General features: G+C 54.7%; 1 protein-coding gene across 4 annotated transcripts in view; it reads right to left on the bottom strand.

Moving 5' to 3' along the window:
- Window positions 1-2913: 2913 nt before the first annotated feature.
- The window catches only part of PDZD4 (PDZ domain containing 4), a 39805-nt gene continuing 29711 nt past the window's right edge, over window positions 2914-13007 (bottom strand). Inside the window, exons 2-9 of one of the 4 annotated variants that reach the window (XM_012813210.1) lie at window positions 7880-8133; window positions 7318-7595; window positions 6782-6872; window positions 6290-6388; window positions 5584-5646; window positions 5050-5151; window positions 4681-4791; window positions 2914-4539 (exon numbers count right to left, since the gene is read on the bottom strand). In XM_012813210.1, coding sequence (XP_012668664.1) covers window positions 2992-4539; window positions 4681-4791; window positions 5050-5151; window positions 5584-5646; window positions 6290-6388; window positions 6782-6872; window positions 7318-7325 — 2022 coding nt within the window. In that variant the 5' untranslated portion in view covers window positions 7326-7595; window positions 7880-8133 and the 3' untranslated portion in view covers window positions 2914-2991. The remainder of the gene's footprint in view (window positions 4540-4680; window positions 4792-5049; window positions 5152-5583; window positions 5647-6289; window positions 6389-6781; window positions 6873-7317; window positions 7596-7879; window positions 8134-13007) is intronic. The other 3 variants (XM_003802541.2, XM_003802540.2, XM_012813211.1) reach the window with 3 other exon arrangements.

Raw genomic sequence — 13007 nt, forward strand, 5'->3', positions numbered from 1 at the left:
GCCTTCCATACCTGGTGAGGTAGTAAAGGTCCTGGGGTACAAAAAGGCTGGGTACAAATCCCAGGTGAGCCCTTTTCAGCTGTGACATGGTGACAATGTCTACTCCAAGGTGCCTGTGAAGGGTCATTGTGGGACCAGCTGGCAAAGTCTCTAGGCATCTACGTGATCTCACCATTGGCTGTTACTGGAGAGAAGCAGAACCCCTCAGAGGCTGTACTGAAAAAGGAGGGAAGGCCCAAAACCCACCTAGGAGAGGAGGGGCTCCTCACTACCTGGGCTCTGCCAGCATGCAGTGGCAGCTTGAAACTGAGGGTGGCTTGTGGCCAGTCTATAGGGGCATGAAGAGTCTCCTAGGAGTGTTGGGGCCAGAAGTACAGAGGACCAGGCCAAGCTTTGACAACTGGGAGTTTCTGGATTCCAGAGATGAGGACCAGCACTGGGAACAATACCTGCTCCCATCTCTGGCAAAGGTGCAAATGGCTGTTCCCAGTATTCTGCCAACAGCAGGGTGGAGTGGGCACAGCAGCAGCTATCTATTGCCCAGTTCTTTTTGTTCTGTTCCACCACCCAACCCAATGGCAGTAGGGTCTGAATGTGAAGTCATCATTCCCAGCCGTAAGCGGCCAAGTGTTGCCAGCCTACTTAGTGCCACTTCTTCCTGAGGCAGCCAGGGCATTCCAAGCTCTGGTCCGGTCTTGACCTGCATCATGTAAGCACTGGAGGGCACCCCACCAGAGGAAGTATGGTGTCTCTCTAGAGCTATCAGAGTGAGCTCCTCCACAGCTAGAGGTGGCGGCCAAGGGAGTAGTTTGCCTTGGCCACTGGTCACTCCAGCCAGTTTTCTGTGGCACAGGCCAGGCCTCTGGAGCCTCATCTTCCTCCCAAGGGGCAAAAGCAGGGGGCTGGTCACAAGAGTTGAGTATACCAAACCCTCTGCTGGAGAGGCCCTGAGGGGTGACAGAGGCCGCATCTCTGGGCCCTGCCCCTGCTTCCCTTCCCAGCTTGGCCATGTGACCTGCAGCCTGTGGCCCAGCTTTCTCAGCAGTGGGGCTCCAGGCTTCTGGAAACAGGCACTGGCATTTCTCTCACTCCCTTTATCTCTGTCACTGACTTGCTGCCCAGATCTCCAGGCTTGTGTGTTATCTCAAGAGGACTTTACAGCAGGCAGCAATATACTGCTCCTGGAGCTGTCCCTGTGACTCCATACTGGGAGATGCCAGGTGGCTGGCTGTGCTGGCTGGAACTGTGAGTTCCCGAGACAGAAGGGCCCTTGCAGCCACCTTGCATTCAACTGGCCAAAACACATTTACCTGGTGCTGTCTACGCACTTGGCACCTTGTTGGGCACTACAAGACCCCCCAAATGAGTGACTTCTGCCCTCCAGAAGCTTGTAGCTCCATTTAGGTGTGGTCCCATGGATAGATAACAGAAGCTGGATGCAGCCTCCCTCATGCACATGCCAGCAGCCGCTCTGTGAAGGTGAGCATGACCTAGTCTGAAGTCAGACTTCTGCAATCCTTTTGCATCTGGTCACAACCCCTTGAATGTGCCACACCTCCCACACTTGACTGTTCAGTGACAAGCCAAGCAGGCTAGAGGATGGCTTTTTTTTTTTTTTTTTGAGACAGAGCCTCCAGCTGTCCCCCTGGGTAGAGTACCGTGGCATCACAGCTCACAGCAACCTCCAACTCCTGGGCTCAAGCGAGTCTCCTGCCTCCGCCTCCCAAGTAGCTGGGACCACAGGCGCCCGCCACAACGCCGGGCTATTTTTTGGTTGCAGCCGTCATTGTTGTTTGGCAGGTCCGGGCTGGGGATTTGAACCCGCCACCTTAGGTGTACGTGGCTGGCGCCTTAGCTGGTTGAGCTATAGGCGCCGAGCCTAGAGGATGGCTTTAAATGGGCTCTGGCCCTGCCTGCCTCCATCCCCATCCCCATCCCTCACAGCAGGGGGTGAGAAGGAACACAGAGAGGCCTGATTCAACCAAGTAAAAAGGCAGCTTGCTTTATTCTCAAGACAAGGGCAGGAGCAGGTGCTCTCCAAGCCTAAGAGGCAGCCAAGGGCAGCCTGGTTCACCCATGTGGTACTTGAGTGGGTTGGGTCAATATCCCTGGGTCAGCCCACTGCCTCTCACTGGGGCTTAGGCTGAGGTCACCAGCAAGTCTTCCAGGGCTAGACCTGAGCTCTTCCACTGCTATTCGTGGGGCTAGGCTTCTAGACCCTTGCTGCTGAAGCCCTCACTCCAGAGAGCATCACGCACAGACCCAGGCTGTGACTTCTTGGATGGACACTGCGCCCTCAACCCCTGCAGTCGTGCTCTCCCTCAATCACTGGGGATGGACCTCAGAGTAGAGGCCACTAGGACAGCTGCTCCCCATTCCTCCACCTTCCCCCCCCCTTCCCTCCCACCCTCATCCCTCCCTCTCCTCCTCTCCCTACCTCCTTCCCAGCCATCACTGGAGGGAGGTTCCACCTTTGTCAGGCTGCCTGAAGGAGCTGCCAACCCCCAGAGCAGGTCCACAAAACAGAAAAACAACTATTTGCAAGCACAGAAGGGGGAAAAACCACAAAAATCAGGGTTGCCTTTGTCTAGAAGTAAACTGCAGCAGGGAGAAGCCATGCTTAGCAGCTAAGCCATTCTCTTGTGCTCAGGATAGCCAGTCTTCCTCACCTCCCCAGTGTAGCTCGAGCTCCCCGTCTCCAAGTACACGGGGTCAAGAGAGCTGTGTGTGTGTGAGATGTATGCACATGGCCACACACACACACAGCTGAAGGGGTGCCTGGTACAGATGTGCCCCAAATGATGGCCACCAACACAGTCACTTTGGGGAGATGGAAGCAGGTGATGCAAGAAAAGTGTCCTTTCTGCTCAGAGGCTTCTCTTTGCTAACAAAGCCACGTGCGCACACACATATACACAGGAACACACTCGATTTTAAGGAGAGTGAGGGCCTGAGCCCAGGAGGACCGAGGCCAGGCTCTGCCAGGGTGGCTTACACGGTGGTGACCGAGAGCAGGGGGTTGTAGACCCGCTTGCCATCGGCTGAGCGTGCACCGTGGGCCAGCATCTCCTGGATGGTGATCCAGTTGTCCAGGATCTTCTTGTTCCGCTTCTTCATGGTTTTGCGGTGGCTCAGAGCAATGATGTTGAGCTCAGGCTTGCTGTCACTGTTCTGTTGCTCCCGCAGACATTCCAGCCGGCTCTGCATCATGAACTCACGCCGCTTCCGCTGCTCCCGGGCCCGGATCAGATGCTGCTTGCGCTCCTCCTTGCTCCAGTAGCGGCCCATCTTCATCTCACTCACTGCATCGTCATCCGTGGTCATGCCACTGCGCTCTTCCCGGATCTTCAGGGCACGGGCTTTCAGAAGGCGATCCCGCACGGGCCGCTTAGCTACATAGCGGGTCCCGTCGCTGCGCACCTTCACTTTCCACTCCATGCGGGGCGCCTCGGACGCCGCAACCCCACTCACCTGAGGGCCACTAGCCAAACTCAGGGGGCCATGGCCTAGCTCCTCCAGACCTCGTGGGGGGGCTAGCTGCATGCAGCTATGGTAGTGCTGGCTCTCCTGGCCCTGGCCACGGTGGCGCCGCGAGAGGTAAGGGCTGCCTTCAGGGCCCATGTGCTCTAGAGCCACTGCAGCAGCCTTGGGGTTGCGGCGGACACGCTCCTCTACGTGCTGTCTCCGGGGTGAGGCTTCAGATTCCCGAGACAGGGATCGGAACTTAGCGGGGCTGCCCTGTGGCGGACCTGCCCTGGGTGGCACAATAGCAGCAGGGCCAGGAGGGGTCTGGTTCAAGTTGGAGTTGCCAGCAGCCACCCGCCGTAGGGGACTCTCTGGCAAGGGCTCCACAAGCAAAGGGGTGCTGCGGCAGCTCTCTCCCGTGTTGTAGGCGCTGGTGCTGTCTTTGTCTGACTTCTCGGGCAGCTCGGAGATGTCGGACAGCTCGTGCTTCTTGGGCTCACTGGCTGCTAGGTCATAGAGGCTCTCCTCTTCCAGCAGCCAGGCCTTCATGCAGCGTTCCCGCAGCTGCTGCATCTTCTGCGCACGCAGGATGTTGCGGCACTTAAATTCCAGGTGACGAAGCTCCTCCTCTAGCATAGCCATCTCATGGCCCAGGCTCTCATTTCGGTTGACATCCAGGGTGTTGTTGCCACCAGAGGCCTGAGGGAAGATGAGGCCCAGCTGGTTGCCATTCTCCAGGTGGCACTTGATCTCTAGAAGCTCCCGGTAGCGCTCATACTCCTCGTCCGTGAGGCCAGGGACATCACCCCCTCCCAGCCCCGCTCCCTCAGCCAGGAGTGAGTCCATGCTGAAATGGAAGTCGCGGCTCTGCAGCACATCCCCTTGCAGGCCAAACTTGCGCAGGCTCCCGGGGGTGTTGGTATTGCTTGGGGGCTCATCCCCCAGCAGGTCATGCTCAGAGCTCTCCTCGTTTCGGGTACTCTCGTCTGTGCGGCCTACCCCACTGTCCAGCTCCTGGCTGTTGCTCAGGCCTGGGCCCACATCAGGAGCTGCCTTCTCCTCTTCCTGTCCAAGCTGGGACAGAGACAAGCACCACTCAGTTGGGTCCCACATACACAGAGTCGTCACAGGAGGTCTGGTTCACTTCCCCACCAAGGCTGAGAGACCACAAACCTCCCCAGCCCCTTCCACCTTCCTCTCTCTCTCCTTCCTTACCTGCTGGGCAGGGGGTGGGTTCAGCTTCTGGGCCAGCAGGTCCCCCTCATGCTCAGAGCCAAAGTCATCCAGGAAGTCATCCCGGTCACTGTCCTTCCACCGCCTTGCAAGCTACAGAGAAAGGCCTTCACTGTCCCCATAGCTTCAGGGACCTCCAAACACCCTTTGGTCCCCTCTCTAAGCCCCATGCTTGGTCTCCTGGTTTCACTGATGGTGAATAATACCAGGTAAAGAGGTCCTGGCCCATTCAGCCATCAGAGGCTAGAAATAACACCGCTGCCATATCTATACCTTAGTCTCGTCTCAGCAACTTTGGAGACAGAAAGCTCAATGTCAGAGGCCCCAGGTCACCCTACCAGGCACACACACCTGGCTCTCAGGCCGGGCCACCAGCAGAGAAATGTTGGTACTCTCTTCCTGGCTCAGGATGGCCACCGCCTCTTCCCGGTTCTGGACGTCCACACCATTAATCTGTGACAGGCCAGAGACAATCAAAACAAGGATGCTAAGGAGGGCCCTTGGGCAGGCCCTGGCTGGATGCAGGGAGCCCAGGCACACTGAGCAGGGCTGGGCACTGGGAGGATATAACTAAGTGGAGGATGACAGGAAGAGAAAGGCCTGGCCTTTGCAAGAGCATTTGTGTGCTCACAGGACAGCATGAGGTGGGGATGAGGGAGCTAGGGAAGTGCCAAAGCAGCATGGGTCCTAGATGTCAGCAGATCCCACAGGCACATGGAAGCTCCTTAAAGCTGGTTAAGCAGGAGAGATGAGAGAGGCCCAGGTGTGGGACCTGGTATCTGGCAAGGCGTAGTGGGAGAGCACTAGGGGACAGCTGAGGAGAGGCAGCAGGGCCACTGGGCACAGCAGAGCCTGGGGTCAGGCCTGTGGCCTGTAAGCCCTCACCTGGATAATGCGGTCTCCCTCGCGGATCCGGCCGTCTTTGGCTGCAATGCTGTTGGGATTTACCTGCAGGACACACGCATCTTGGAGACTTGGCACCTATGGAGCCCTTTCAAGTAGGAAGGGGAAGCCTCACCCCAGGGACCCCAAGCTAGCTAAAGGCTTCCTCTTACTCCCACTCTAGCTTAGTGCCCAGGACACAGGAGCAGAAGGCCACAGGCTGGCACCTCTCCTTAGCCACTGCCACCAGCACTCTTGTGCTCTTCTACACAGAAGCCTGTTACTTGTGTCAGTCCTGGGGCTGAATTACAGTGCCATCAGGAAGGTCGACTTCATTGGGATGCTGGTAGTGTGCAGGGCATCTGGGGGCCACCCTCCTCCTGTGGGGGTACACAGTTGCCTGCTCAAGACACACAGGGAGGAGACCTCTGCGAGCCCCGGGTGGCTGGCCACAGGATGTAGGAAAAGAATGAAGCCTGTCCAGGACCTAGTGCTGGCTTGTCCTCTGTCCTGGCTGCTGTCCTCCACTGGGCTCAAGTTTCCTTCTGCAAACCCCCAGCAGGCACCTGCGATGGATACCCTATCTCTAACGGCTGGGACCCTATGGGAAGCCTCTGTGTCCTGTGTGGGCCATGTGGAAAGGCCACAGGACTACAGTGGCATGGAGGGCTCTCCTGGGCCTGGCCCTATGTCAATGCCGCCTTCGTACCTCTCCAATGTAGATGCCCAAGTCCTCCTCGTCGTCTGTGCGGTAGCACACCGTCAGGCCAAGCTTGTCTCGGTGGCTGCTTTTGTACAGCTCCACCTCCTGCCACAGGGGCAGAAAGCCCAGGAAACACATGAGCAAGGGACCCCACAGCATCTCATCTCCAAAGTCCCCTGAACTACCTCAGGTTTGAGGGCTTCTCTTACCATCCCAAACGGTGCGTGTGTTCCATGGTCTCCCCATTGGGAAGTGCCCGAGACATGCACAGATACACAGGACACAGAGGACACAGATGTGTGGGACATGGACTCACCAACATGGACGAATGCACAACCTCACCCGTGCCCTCCCTGACTCAGCCAGGCACACACAGGGAGGGCCAAGAGGCCTGGCTGCCTGAGGTCAACAGGAGCCAGAACCAAGTAGGGCTGCATGAACTGCCCAGGACGGGCTCCCAAGGCTGCCTATGGGCCCTGGCCCAGCCGCCCAGCTCACCTCATACTCCAGTTCGTCCATACGATCTGCCTCCTGTGGGCCGCCCTCCATGAACTCCGCTGGGTCATAATACTCATGACTGATGAGGGGGCTGCCCAGGAGAAGGGGGGAGGAGGTCAGGCCAGCCATCCACTCCTCTCATACCCTAGCTGGTTGCCTCTCCAGAACCCTCTCTTGAACTACATGCAGTCATGCCAAGATCAGGAATGCTCCCAAATGGGAGGATGCCGGGTCACACTGCAGACCTAGGCATGCCTAGCTCTGTCCCCCAAACCAGAGCTCTCTGACCACACTGGCTGTTGCCCTGACCGCCCAGCAATGGCCCCACTCATGCAACGCCCCCAGGAGTTAGCCAGGCCCTGGAGGACTTCTGCAAAGCAGAGGGAGACCCACTCTACTCCAGGGGCTGACCTCTGGGTCCTAAAGCTAAAGTTGGCTGCTCAAGGCCTGTGGCCTACCTCTATGCAAAAGAAGGGACATCCCAGGACCACTTCCCTGCAGCCTAGGCTAAGATTAGCAGTTGAGGCAGCGCTCACGCAGTCATGAGCCACCAGCGTGGATGAAAGGCCCTTCTTCTGAGCAGGCCAAAGAAAGAAGCAGAAGAGATGGAGGAAATTCAGAGCAGGTAGAGGAATGGGACAGACAAGGGATGCAAGAAGATTCAAGGAGTGATGCTCATGAGGCAGAAGAGGACAGATGATGGAGGAGGAAGAGGAGCTGAGGGATTCAGCCCTGGCCAGCCAAGTGGCTTAAGGAGCCACATTTCCAGCAGTGACAGCCTAGACTCACAGGCCAGGAAGGTCTTCCCTCAGCCCTGGGGTAGAGGCAACTGGAGCTTGCCTGGAAGTTTCCCTTGCCCCCTTCACTGCTGGTGCCAAGCCTGAGGCTACAGGCCTGGAGCTTTCTGAACCCTCAGGTGGCAGTCATTTCTGGAGGTCAAAGAGCCTGTGCTCTGCCTGAGAGGGACAGGCTGAGTTGGGATCTCCTGCCATGCCCAGAGCTGCATCAATGCAGCCTGTAGATAGCATGGGTACAGCTGCCTGGAGTGGCATGCCCTCTCTGGAGGCAGGGCCCGGGGCCCTCCTGAGGGCGACTCACAGCTCAGAGAGGACGTACGGCTCCAGGATGGCCATGGGTGGGGTGGGTGGGCGCAGCTTGCCCAGTGCCATGATATGCTCGAAGGTGATGTCGGTCTGAGTGCCACTGTCCACCAGTTGCAGGTCAGGGCAGGAGCTGTCCCCCCGGAGGCGGGGGCTGCGTCTCAGCACCTGGATCACCAGGGGCTCCTTGGAGGAGCGCAGGGCCTCCAGAGTTTGCTCCTGAGACAGCTTGGAGAGCTCCTTTCCGTTTACCTGTGGCAGAGACATGCCTGCATGAGAACCTTCTGGAGGTCTGACAACCAGCACCCCCATCCACTCTCTACCCATGGCCCTGGCTGCCCTTGGTGCCCTCATTCCTAGAAAACCCCACTGCTCAGCCCCAGGGAGTGCTGTTTGAGGAGGGTGGGCAATACCAATGGCCTTCCTGGCCAGGACTGCTTACCCAGCTGGTGGTCATGCCCCTCACCCTAGACTAAAACAGCCTTCTATCTCCTTCATCAAGAGCCGCCCACCCGATTCTGTCTTCTCTTCCACCAGGACCTGCTCTTCCTTCAGGCAGCACTGAGACCAGAGCTAGCATTTAGAACAAGGGTCCTCAAACTTTTTAAACAGGGGGCCAGTTCACTGTCCCTCAGACCACTGGAGGACCAAACTGCGGGCCCCGGGATGAGTTGGCTGCTAAGCAGGACAGGCAGTGGCAGCAAAAACACCCGGTGGGCCGGATAAATGTCCTAGGCAGGCCGCAGTTTGAGGACACTTTATCTAGAAGATCCAGAGAGTTCCTTGGCAATGACCAAACAATACCAGCCAACCCTCAGTGAGCATCTATGTTGTGCTCATCCACAGTCAAGGCAGGAGGATGACTCTGACTCCAGTCTAGCTGGGCTACTTCTCTAGGGAAGGCTGGGGCCAGCAGGGAGACAAGTAAAGAGATACATAAGAGATAAGAACATAGCCCTGTGTCCTCACAGTGGCCACTGGCTTGCTAAAGAGGACAGGTCTTAACACATGAGAAATCTCCTTGAGTTAAAAGCTGGCCTAAGAAAGGTGCCAAGGGAGGGACCCTTATAAAACCACCACCATTTCTTGAGCACCTGCTATGTACCAGGTTTCTGGAAGGGCTCCTAAAATGGGTCCCCATTAAATCCTAATCCCCAATAATCTTGAGGGAGATGCCATTATTTCCTTCACTTTGCAGATGGGAAAATTGAAACTTAGCAAGGTGAAGGCACTAAGTCAAGGTTGAGAGCCAAGACTGATTGCAGAGTGGTGAGGATGGGGGGATGGGGAGGCCCTCATGGGCCCAAGGAAGCAGTGGCACTGGAGTAGCCTTGCAGTACACCACCTTCATGGAAGGTGTGGAGAAAGGAGGCCTCCTACGCTGGGGAGGTGAGGAAACAACCCCAGTTGGGTGGAGCAGGGAGTGTCCTTCAGTTACCCGTGGGTCCAGCTGGCCCAGCCCCCATTTCTGCAGCACCCAGTGTGTACTGGGTCCAGAACAGCCTATTGTAACCCTGAAGTCCTCCTTGGGAAAAGAAGACAAGTAGAGATGGCAGACACAATAAAGGACTGAGGAGAATTGCATGGTACTAACATTCAGGGTACGTGTCATGGGGCCAGCAAGGGGGAAGCAGGACGTGCTTCCGGAGGACCTTGCAGTGTCTCCCCATTTGTGTTCCAGGCCTGAGTAGGCCACACATCAGCAGTGTACTCAAGTGGCTATGCCTAGCTGGGAAGTGCTGAGAGAGACCTGAGAGAGAGACGGCTCCCTGAGCAGGCGGTAGTTGGCCTGCCTCAAGTGAAGGGAGAGAGACCAAGAAAAGAGGTGGGGGAAGGTTTGCAGGTGGTGGGGAAACCCTTGGTCATGGAGAGGAAACCCAGACTCTACCTGGGGATGGAGCAAGCTGGGAGCCTACATGGGACACAGGGAGAAGGCCGCAACTAAGCACAGAGTCTGGCTCTGTGCCCTGCCCTGCTGAGCTGTCCCAGTATTACAAGCACCCCTCTCCCTCACAGTGGCACCTCCCTCCCAGGCTTTCTCACAAAGATGCTTAATCAGGCCTTAAGGCCCCATTTTGGTGCCAGCAGTACAGCAGACCAGGAACCTCGGCAGCAAGTTCCTGGCATCTCCAAGCCTCTCTAACCCAAACAGTCACCCTGCTGCTATTTGATTACATCCTTGTAGATAAGCACCTAAGTTTTCTGTCTCCCCTCTCCCCTAAACTTATGTTCTAAAAAGAGATTTTTCTTGAAATGAATTTTGTCTGATTATAAAAGAAACAGAGGTTCATTATAGAATGTCTGGAAAAATACAGAACACACTGGGCAGTGCCTGTAGCTCAGTCGGCAGGGCGCTGGCCACATGCACCTAGGGTGGCAGGTTAGAACCTGGCCTGGACCTACTAAACAACAATGAGAACTGCAACAAAAAATAGACACACATTGTGGCAGGCGCCTGTAGTCCCAGCTACTTGGGAGGCTGAAGCAAGAGAATCGCTTAAGCCCAAGAGTTTGAGGTTGCTGTGTGCTGTGATGCCAGGGTACTTTACCCAGGGCAACAGCTTGAGACTCCGTCTCAAAAAAAGAAAAGAAAAGAAAAAAGAACAAGAAAAATACAGAACACCATAAGGTAGAAAACCAAAATTGCCCACAATCTCAGGGAAGTCAATGCTATGAACATGTGGGCATTATTTCCTTGTCTTTTTTTCTACGTTTGCTACTTCACACTGCAGGTCTCCTAAGGCTGGTCTGGGCCCTACACTATGTCACATCACTGAAGTTGTTTTTTATTATTACTATTTTTTTTGAGGTAGAGTCTCATTTTGCTGCCCTTAGTAGAATGCCGTGGCGTCACAGCTCACAGCAACCTCAAACTCTCAGGCTTATGTGAGTGTCTTGCCTTAGCCTCCAAACAGTGACTGTTTGGATTACAGGCATCTGCCACAACGCCAGGCTATTTTTTAGAGATGGGGTCTTGCTCTTGCTCAGGCAGGTCTCAAACTCCTGAGCTCAGGGTATCCACCCACCTCAGCCTCCCCTAGTGCTAGGATTACAGGTGTGAGCCACTGGGCCAGGTCATGACTTTTTGTTATAATAAAGAATGTAGCAAAGACACATTCTTTGGAGAATTTTATACTTTGCTCATAGGTAAATATTTGTGTAATCTGTGGTTGTCATGGTAGAGAAAATTGGTGACAGCTTTCAGGCAAGAAGGTATTTAGAGGAAGAGCACAGGAGCACATAAGCACACTGTTGTGACGGGCTGGGCTGGGCTATGCTCCCCAGAGAGGCTGCAGTTCAAAGGGCAGGATGGAAAAGATAGAAGAGGCAGCCGAGTGTGGCCTTATGAAAGCTACAGACAAAGGGCCATGGGGGAACAGCCTTGAATCCTTCAATAGTGATCACTGGACCAGGCGTAAGCTGGGAAGTCTGAGAGCCAGCCGATAAACATTGTCATTATCAATATTTTAACTATAGAAATGTATGACTAACTGAATGATGTTAATTAACAAAGGCAATAAATACTCAAACCTCATCTCTTTCTAATTATTTTACTCACTTTACTTTATCTGTGCTCTTGGGGCTATTGACATGTCACCTGTCTGGAAGGTGGCAACATTCTAAGATGCATCTCTTCCTAACTACAAATCCAGTGACATCACAGTAGTGGCTTGAAATTGGCTATTGTGGAAGTATTTACACCAAGGAAATTGGCAAATGGTCCAAATCAGTGGGTATTGTTTTGGAACATTTACCAGCTACCACTGTACTTAAGTGGAAGCAAACCCAGAAGCTGTCCTTAGGGTTTCACTGTAGAGGTGTCTCCCCAGGGCAGTATGACAAGCACAAGGTGGGATACTCAGGTGACACTGAAAATGCAGGAATGTCTTTCTCCCTAGAATCATTACCCAGCAGCAGTGTTGCTATGGAAACTGGGAACAGTATGCAAGATGAGCAGGTGGAGGCTGGGATGTCAAGTGGGGGATGGGTGCACACACAGCCTCAGCCCCTCAGATCATAACACAGTGATAGCTTTTTACAGCCAGGCAGGCTGCACCCTAGCCCCAGCAGGCTTTGAGCACAGGTGGTCCTCAGGCCTCCATTCAAGACACCTGCCTGTGCAGATCATGGTGGGCCTCAAGAGCTAATGAGGGTGGGTGGGGCAAAGACAATCTGTGACAAGAAAGAAATGAGCCCCAGAGGCCAGCCAGCAAGAGCAGCACACTGGCAAAGCCACCACCAAGATGCCCCTGCCTTCACACCACACTGAACACTTACAAACCCAGACCTCCCACATTCCCCTCCACACCCTGGGGTGAGCCCCACACAGACACTGAGGGCCCCATTCAAACCCCAGACAAGCAATTACAAATGGATCAAAGGGACAAAGTAAAACAAGACAACAGTATCTTTATGGTGTTAGGATAGAGAAGAAATTCTTGAGATAAAAAACTGGACAAATGATAATGGAAAAGGTATACAACATCTGGAGAATAGTAAAAAGGCTGAAAGCAGGCCCCTACTATGCACAGAGCTGATAACTGGTTATCTAGAATATACAAAGAATTCCTAGAGAATACTACAGAAACACAAACAACTCGACAAGAAAATGGGCAAAGAATATCAACGGGTATTCTGAGAAAAGGGAGCCCACAGCAACCAACACCCACTTGGAATGATGAGACCAGATGACATCCCCTTCAGGACCATCGGACTCAAGCGAATGAGAGCAGGGCACGGCACACCAGGCAACTAAGAGGGCCAAGAGGATGCACATAGCCACACACTAGAAACAGCCCAGGGTCTGTCAGCCGTAGAATGAATAGGCACAAAAATTCCCGGTATACTGTACAGATTTACGAAAGCACACTTGGACTTGGCACCTGTGGCTCAAGTGGCTAAGGCGCCAGCCACATACACCTAAGGTGGTGAGTTCAAATCCAGCCCGGGCCTGCCAAACAACAATGACGGCTGCAACCAAAAAATAGCTGGGTGTTGTGGTGGTCACCTGTGGTCCCAGCTACTTAGGAGGCTGAGGCAGGAGACTTGCTTGAGCCCAGGAGTTGGAGGTTGCTGTGAGCTGTGATGCCACAGCACTCTACCCAGGGGGACAGCTTGAGGCTCTG

The sequence above is a fragment of the Otolemur garnettii genome, unplaced genomic scaffold (genome assembly GCF_000181295.1).
Source record: "Otolemur garnettii isolate 467f Iridium unplaced genomic scaffold, OtoGar3 scaffold00249, whole genome shotgun sequence".
NCBI classification, from domain to species: domain Eukaryota; kingdom Metazoa; phylum Chordata; class Mammalia; order Primates; family Galagidae; genus Otolemur; species Otolemur garnettii.